Genomic DNA, 8,932 nt, shown 5'->3' with positions numbered 1-8,932 from the left:
TCCTAAATACATTGATGGCTTGAGGAGGGAGAGTGCTACCTCAAACTTCCCCGAAATCAAACAGCATGTAAATACCGTGTCTTGCAAATGGCATAACCCAAGAGGAGAGCATTGCTTTGCCAGCCATTCCCAACGCTTGCTGAATTCTTGTCACAGTGCTATGCACCGACACATGCCCAAGAGCTAGACAAGCTAGCTGGCAATTTGAAGAGCACTAGCTAACTCTACAAAGCAAACTCCTGTGGCTAACTTGTTCTGATACACTGCAAACTCTTGCTGTCTCGGGCATCTTTGGTGTAGCACTGTGCTGTGTAGACATAAATCCTCAAGAATTTCTAATGTTGCCAAGTCCTAGGCAGTACAGAGACTTTTCCTTCCACTACACTTGCAGGTAAGATAACTAAACAGCTGGATTTCTAACTAAGCAGCTGGATTTCTACAGCTCTTTTGCATTGCCTTCACTTCCTTGACAAGGAGTACCTGTGTTTTCCAACTGAAGGTTGATTAGTGGTCAAAGCATTTGAATGGGACTCTGTAAACCTGGGTTCTAGACCCCGTAACAGGGTGTTACCTACTGTAAGCCTGTGCTCTTATCTGCTAGATTCAAGTCCAGAGAGGGTACAGCGATAGGGCTGACCTCCTTATGCTGGGGACAAAGAGGATGTGTCCAGAGACAAAGGGCTGGAGGTTCTAGCGTGAATTTGTCTTGGTGGGGATGGTTTCTTGTCTCCATTTACTTGAGCTTTGCAAGGCTGAAGCTTAAAGTGAGAAATGGACTAACAGACTGGGAGTTTGAATGTGTAATCCACGCATATTACCACATAGTTCCTGCTAACTTAAATAACTACCAATCACAAATCCTTTCCATGGGCCTGTGGAAACCCTAGACTGAGTAAATCTCAAACAGTCATTTAGTTTAATGTGTGTCACAAACTTGGGAAAACCTCAGAAAATGCAAAGTTGGGTGCAGGAAATACTGAGAGAAGGTGCTCTCCACACATTTATTCAAGCAAACATATAAAGACCCTTCTTGCCCATTACCTCTGGATGAGCTGTTTGAAAAGACTGTGTGTTCGGTCCTGCAGAACCTGTTTATTTTTTGTGATGGGATCAGGGTCATAGGTAACCTTCTGTTCCAGTTCCTCAAGCTTTTTGAGCTGCTGACGAACTTGCTGTAGACTTTCCGCAACAATGGTGAACCTGCAATTACACAATCTTATTACTTCTAGCGTGCTTTTGTATTCTAATAATGCTGAGATGCTGGCCAGGTGACTGTCCCAGAGAACACTTCTTGCTTGCTGAAGTGTGGGGAGGTAATAAAATTAATGAAACGTAATTATGCTGTGACAGAATGAAAATTGGTAATATAATCGGTATATTCTACAGATCTGGTGTTCCTTCCTAACACTTCAAGTTCCTGCCCAACACAGTCCTTGACTACAGACTTACCAGTTCTGTAGCTGGTCAAGACAGGCGTTGGGTGGGCCACCAATACACGCAGTCTGTTGCCTGTGCTTCCACTCCACCAGCTCCTTGTTAATAAGGGCACTCTGTGTGTGCTCTGTGTTGTTCAGCAGCTGCACTATCTTGTTCACCACTTCCTACAGAGAATATTAAATGAACCCGTTTAATAACACTTGATACAGGAAAACGAAGCACTGTTTTAGCCAATGCTATCTGTCTTGCAAAACTCTGCAAGGATCCCAAAGTAATAGTTGCTGTCAATGGAGGATGTTTTCTTAAACACCTGCTTCTTTTTAGCTGGAGTATTTGCCAGATTAGGTGGAAAACCAAAGCATATTCAGTATTCAATTCTGAAGTGCCAGTTCCTCGCATCTATGTATGTCCAAAGTGCGTATCTGGGATCACGGCATGCAGGCTGCAGACTTGAGCACCACCATGAGAGTGAGCACGTTTAATACAGCTGCAAACTTTAAAACCGTGTTTTCCTCAAGAACATGACTACTGATACAGTAATTTTCTCTCTCACTGTTCTTTTGGCTTTACCTGACAAGAGTTTGATCAAGACTGCTAGAAGAAAAATATAACTGCTTACAGAGATCCTAGATTTCTCCAGTCAGGATGGAAAGAATGAAATCTTAGTTCAACTGATATTATGAAGTTTTCTTTTATATAACTTGTCAACCCAATAAAAATGAACACGTGTTCAAAATGAAGTGGTGTTGCTCTCTGAAAGAAAACTAGAGCGCTACCTTTCTCTTGAGGTCGAGCAATAAGAACATCTTCTTGAGATTCATTTGTTCTTTCTTATATTCCTCCTGTGACAAACCGTTGGACTCGTGCTCTGTAAAACAAGTCCAAAGTGTGAAGTTGAGATTGGAAGAACAGGCAGTATGGGTTAGGAACCACCGTGGGGAGGACCTGCCTGGCTAATGTCTAGTGAAGTCTATCTCTAAAGCTTCATGGAGTAAATAATTACTTCTTCCTAGACTTAAATTTTTTTATTCTTCCTTTCTGCCTCCTGAAAGGACAGAGGCTATGCTTAAAGCACTAATGCAAGGAAAAACTGCTATGCCCCTGAAGTAACTGAGATATGGCTGCTTTTTGGAGCAAGAACCTGATTTAAAGTAATGCTGCTGTTTTGTAAAGATACACAGAGCAATTTGTTCTCGTTCTTATTTCTCACACGAATCATTCGTATTGCTTAACCTGGCAACAGAAGTTAACTTATTTCAAGGGAGGATGCTGACAGCCTTCTGAGGGTAGCCCAGGCTTGACAGATCCTCAACTTGTGCCCTATTTGCATGTGCTTCCCTCACTACACCAGGGCCTACAAAACTTAAAGAAGGGAAGGCATTTGTGAAATCTAGGGTGGCAGAGGAACCTAAATTATTTACGTGTATGAACGATCATAGGGTCTATAGGGTTTTCTCTTTCCAGTAACAAAGGGGTGTAAAGGATAAAGGAACACTGCATTAACAAAGAGGCTCTCACTTTTTGTCAGGACAGATACAGAGAGGGCATTTTTGGGAATTTCGGTTTTGGCATAAAGCAGAATTAAGAGAGGAACATTATCAGTAAGTTTAGCTGCAGATCACTAGGTTTAGTTTCCCGACATAAGGCAGCAGAGTTTACTCTTATCAAGTACATGCAGTGAGGTATGTCCTTGACAAATTACTCGCCTCTATTCTGCAAGGTTTTACATTTGAAGTCATATTCATCTTGCATATCCTCTAATGTCTTGATGTCTTGCTCCACATCCTATAAAGCACAAATGAAAGTGGTCATAATTATTCAATATTTTTATGTAATGCAAGATTTCTGATTAGGAACTGCCTGGCACCAGCTGCTTTATAGAGACAAAGTCCAGTTTTACAGCGGTATGTTTTTCTAGAACTCCCCAAATGGAAATACCCCTAAACTTAATCACCTTCTACTCATCATCCCTCTTCTCAGGTAACTAAAATATGATAATTATGAAATACGGAAAAGCCCTCACTGTCTAGCCATCTAAGTTCACAGAATTTAGAAGAACCTAGGCTACAGTGGAACAGGACACAGCATCTTAAGTAAACTTTCAAGTTCTTCGATATTGCTTGGAGAAAAGCTTTCTGTCATGACAGTACCTAAGACAAACATCTACACAGTAACTTAAAATCTATCTCCTAGTTAATAACAAAACGGTTTAGTGTATGATTTCCTAAGAGTTCTCAGTTTTTAGTATTCCAGATGGGTAAAATGGTTTTGTTGCTAAAATTTAAGCACAAGAAATTTGATCTTGCTAAACCAGTCAAGTACCAATCCGTACCATGGCGCTACTGACGGATAATCACTTTCTGTTTTCAGACAAGCGCTGGTCATAGACTTGAAAACCAAACCATCACCTTATTTTTATGGTCACTTCCTGGTCTGATGTACTTAAAGCTTTCTGACATCTGTGAATCAATAAATACAACTTGAAATGGTTTTACTATACTTACCACAACACTGTTTTTTACAGCCTTAACTTTTGCATCTAGCTCCTTCTGTTTGTCCAGCATCCCAATCACGGTGTTCTGTATGCTCCCCACTTCCATCTGAGGGAAGCAAGCAAAATGACAACAGAAGTCAAACCAGACCGACCTGTGACAGCAAATGCTTTTATCATGAGTGTAACTTAGTGGCTTTTGTTGACAAACAGCCTGATAAAGCATGGCTTGTTCTGAGAAATCACATGAACGTTTTATAATATTAAACTGAGTTCACCTGTATTTGCAAGAAACGAGGGAGGACCGAAAATGCCTCGTGTATCTTTTTTCATCACGGCAATATAAAACAAACATTCTGTTTTCTTTCTGCACATCTCCTTCCTTTTGTTTGCTTATCTTCAGGTGTCTTCTAAATGTATTTCAAGAAAAAAAACCCCACACTCAGATGGCTGGATGACATCTACATCAAGTGTTAATTCATCCATACAGGATATGGGGAGAAATGGACCGAGAGCAAGACAAACTAGGTCTGTGTACAGGCAAATGGAGTAACCTGGTATGCAATTTCTTTCCTACTGGGCATTCAAGCACACTTTTAGATCTCTGTATCGTTTCTTTGAAAGCTGACATCAATCTCCTGCATGAAGTTTATTGCATGACATCACTTGGGGAGAGCTGCAGTAACGTGAAAGACAAGCTTGTTGTTTGGCACACCAAGAGTACTACTGGTACTAGAAACCTGCTGTTCCTCCAGTGCAGGACAGGCAGGTATCCGTCGTTGCTCTGCCTAATGCCTCAACTTCGGCTAAGGTCATCTAAAATACTTCATCTGGTAAATGGGCAAAAGTCCCCAGCCAGACCATCAAGGCAGTCTGAGCATACTCTTAACACTGCTCCTTTGGTTTTTATGAGGCTTGTAATTGTGCTTGCTCTGCATTTTATCTTCTCAGCTTTGGAAAATGAGAACTTTCACCAGAAAGCAGAGGTAGGGCACGGTGGTGTACCTAGTGCCAGCAGCACTTATTTCCCTTTTTGATGACCCAAATACATCACATGTAGGACAGGCAGTGAGCTCTTTGTCATGCGCGAGAACGGAAACTGAACAGCTGTGCTGCAGCTACAAGGGCTCCTCGGTCCCATTTTGAGAGGAGCGATTTAGGACACAGTTGCATAGCTGCCCCTTGTTGAATGCCTGTGCCTCAGAGTTCTTCCCACTCTACCAACCTGCATTCAAAAAACTTGCCCTAAAGGAAAATGTTTCAGTATCAGAACTCCAACATGCTTGGTCAGTCACCACTTTATTGCTACATAGATTAATTACATCCAGCTATGTAGTTTGCACACCTCTCCCAACTGCAGGGTGGTGTTTTTTTTTTTTTAATCCAACAGTTCTCCTTGCATAGGAGAGAACAAAAAAAAAAACAACAAACCAAACACCCCAAAAATATGAAAACTCAGAACAGATGAGGAAGGAGAATACAGCTTTACAATTTACATATGGTTTGGAGGAAAAAGTAGGCTTCACTTAAACAAAATCGTGAAGAAATACTTGGAGATAACTGGGAAGGAGAATGATGCGTTATTTTCCTAAAGAGACTGTCCAAAGAAGCACCAAGGCTCATCTGCTTAATACAGAGTAAATTCAGGAGTAAACCACAGGAAAGCTAAAATCTTGCTAGAGAAATAAGACAAGCACTAATTATCAAATTGCAACAAAATCTGATGAGCACATTAGGTTATATGACAGAAGCATTAAAAAAACAAACACCATAGCATTTAAATCCCTCGAGCAATAAAAATTACTTCCTGGCTATTTTCCTTCCAAATGTTTCCTACAGCACAAACAAGCCGTGCTGTCCAGCTGGCACATATCAGTGTTCACTCCTCTGTCTTTAAGAATCATTTTGTTGGGCACAGAGAGGACTGTCTGCTTCTTTCGGTTGTCTTCCACTCCCTTGGTCCAAATAACAGCAAAGGGCAGATACAACTACTGGAGATGTTCCAAGACTCTTACCTGACTTGACAACTGGGCACTGCTGAGTATTTTCCTCTCTTCTTTCAGACAGTTGTAGATGATCATTGCCATGTGTATGGGGTCTTCTTGGAAGTTATCCTGGCGTTAGAGACAGTATGTTAGCCCATACCCATCATTTCTTGTCCTCCAGTAAACCAACTGGCTAAAAGATTAGCAGGTGACTGTGTGAGCCTCAGGGCATGTGCTGGTGGAGGCATGCCTTAAGGCTATAGGGAGTGCGACAGCTGCCAAGAAATGAGTTTGTGTTTTAGTTCATTAGTGTACGAGATGGGGCTTGGCACAAAATAACAAGAAAGGTCAGAAATGTTTCTGGGAGAACTAAGATACGACCCTACAGTCCTAGAGAGAGCTTGTCTTCTCTCGAGAGCCACCCTCCCACACCTTTCAAGCACAGCTGCTAGTGTTGAAGGGTGGTCGTTTGAGTTTGACAGGTACAGCTCTTGCTTATGAACACCCAACCAAGGCTGGAAACAAATTCAACCCTTATTGTTGTTTTACACACAAAGTTGAAACACGCTCTGGATTGAGACTGTCATGCTCCACCCAGGCTGGGGGATTGTGGAGCCATCCGAGCCTTCTTGACTAATCTTCCATTGCTGATCTATAGTTATTATTTGATAAGTACAGCTTGGTGACGTTCTTGGAAAATGGTCCCTTCGTCACTGCCTTGGGTGAGGAGAAGGCAGGTGTGTGTAAAATAGGCTGTGGAGGTGACTCTATGGGAGATCCTCTGGCATAAAGCCCTATGGGAGGAGAGGAGGACTGACTAATAAAAGTAATTAAGTCCACTAAGGATATGTTCGGCACCGTCACTCGCTACCAATTGCTCTGGCCCTTTTTTCTGTCAGTACGATGCACAGAAGCGCTGTCTAATGACAAGTCCTTTCCTATTAACTGTAGTTCTGCAGTTATGAGGGAAGGATATTTTCCTCGTGTTCCTTCTGCACCAGAAACTTATCAGGACACTGACGCAACTGGCTGGGGAAGGGGTGGGATGAGTGAAACTACATTCCAGTAAGCGCTCCAACTACATACTGTAAATACTTAGAAACCATAACTTTTTTTCCCCAGATTTCTCAGAAGCCCTAATTGTACTGCTACTGAAACTAGATTTCTAACTGTAACCAGAGCAAGAATCCTGGCTTTTAAAGTGGGATCCTCACATATTCTCTGCAAAAATCCCTTGTGGCAGGGTAGTTTGTGTAGAGGCATCTAACTGAAGCAACTCAAGCAACTGTACAGTCATATACCCCAGGCCTACCTGAAGATTACGTTTGCTTTTCCTTATGTTGTGTTGCAGCAAAAAGTTGTTTTCTATCAAGAATCTACTAAATTGATCGTCAAGCTGTGACAGCAGGTCATGGAATAACACCGTAGCAAAAGATACGTTGTTGGCTGCGTGTTCCCTAGAATAATTTAAGGCATGCTCATATTAAATACATTTTCAATACAGCATTCAAGAAACACACACAGGAGTAACTTCTTTTTATTCCCCAACTCCAGCTGTAGTATATGCAAGCAGTAAGAACTGCCTTCAAACATAATCCAGTTTCGTTCTCTCAGCTTTCACTTTCCTCGATTCTGAAATGTTTTTCTCTGTATTCTTGCCACATTCTGTGCAACTTCATTTACCCATGCCATGCACGTTAAGAAGCCAAAAGTGAACAACCTGATGCACGTGCATGTTGCACCACTCAGAAAAGCTGACACTCCATGGAAATCATGGCAAAAGTTCAAAGTCTGCAAACAGCCTAGCAGCTTGCTTCCCTACTACTCTTTTACTGCATGTATGAGAACACTGATTATCTGAAAGCCGGTTTCTGTGCTTACCAATCCTGGTTTTCCAGCCACTGTGCCAGGTACTGCCTGATTTCCATAGGAAAGCTGTCATCGTAGAGTTGGTGGACTTGTTCCAAAAACTTGGAATCAAGTTGCTGTAGCTGAAACCACTGAGCCATCCTGAGGAAGACCAGAAAAAAAAAAAAATAATCAGCGTAAATGTTTAAGTAGAGATATGGGAATGAGGACCTGTGTGTTTGATATCTGTACTCTGTAGGATCAAGATCCTGTATGTGGAGTTTCACATTTTGTGAAACTCATGTGCTTTTGATATAAAATTTCAAATGGTCTTAATCAACGCTAAGACCGACAGCTAAGAGTTTGTCATTTCATTTTAGGTTTGAGTTCAAGGAAGAAGGTGCCTTCCACATCACTCAGAGAAGAACTGCTGCTAAACACAGTGAAGTATACAAAGTAAATCTCAGTGTAAAAACATCTGTAGTTAAGAAAATACAAAATTATTCCCCTTCAACTATGCTTTTATTGACTAGAAATCTCTCTCTTGCCATGCATAATTCTCTTGTGAAATAGGGATACCTGAAGTTTATAGAAAAAACAAGATTACTTTGAGAACACAAGATCCTGCCAAAAAGGACCACAGCATGTGAAGTGTTTAAGCAGTTTTCCTGTTTGGCCCATCAGAGAGTAAATCGTTTCAGCCTGGCACTAGGTACACATACCTTGCCAATTTGACTTAATCCCCAAAACTCTGAAGAGTGGAGGTGCCCTCACAGGGGCTCTATCGCAATCTCCTACTTATAACAGGGCCAACATGGAATTCAAACTAAGCTCGGCATTTTGTTGTGTCGAAACGGGAGAACCTCCCAGGACAAAAGACTACACAGCTCCCCTTGCTCCGCTCCGATGTCTGACTGCCTCCATGGAGCAAACCTAACTGAGAACGTCATAAATAATCTCCTCCACAGTTCGCAGAAAGGCTGCTGGTTCAACCCCATAAGCTCATTTTGCTCGGCCTCTCCCCACAGGTTCTGTGCCCCAAGTCACTAAAGCATCGGGGCCACTTCTCATCAGACTTCCAAGGTGGAAGATGGTGGGGATGGAAAGACAACATAATTGCCCCCATCTCTTGGCTGTGCTCCTGTCGTTAGCACAGCCCGCTGTCAGCCCT

At 42.1% G+C, this 8,932-nt stretch overlaps 1 protein-coding gene across 1 annotated transcript; it reads right to left on the bottom strand.

Annotated features, from left to right (window-relative positions):
* Positions 1 to 1,041: 1,041 nt before the first annotated feature.
* Positions 1,042 to 7,922, bottom strand: LOC104273323 (signal transducer and activator of transcription 1-alpha/beta-like; the record flags this gene model as incomplete). Its single annotated transcript, XM_009868629.1, has 8 exons — positions 7,795 to 7,922; positions 7,226 to 7,370; positions 5,944 to 6,042; positions 3,942 to 4,037; positions 3,144 to 3,222; positions 2,214 to 2,305; positions 1,450 to 1,601; positions 1,042 to 1,200 (listed from the first exon to the last, which is right to left on the bottom strand). Coding segments are annotated over exons 1-8 (950 nt in total), but the record flags the coding sequence as incomplete, so codon positions are not given.
* Positions 7,923 to 8,932: the final 1,010 nt, after the last annotated feature.

This window comes from Apaloderma vittatum, unplaced genomic scaffold (assembly GCF_000703405.1).
Source record: "Apaloderma vittatum isolate BGI_N311 unplaced genomic scaffold, ASM70340v1 Scaffold3614, whole genome shotgun sequence".
Taxonomy (NCBI): Eukaryota; Metazoa; Chordata; class Aves; order Trogoniformes; family Trogonidae; genus Apaloderma; species Apaloderma vittatum.
This window is presented reverse-complemented; position numbering and strand designations above follow the sequence as displayed.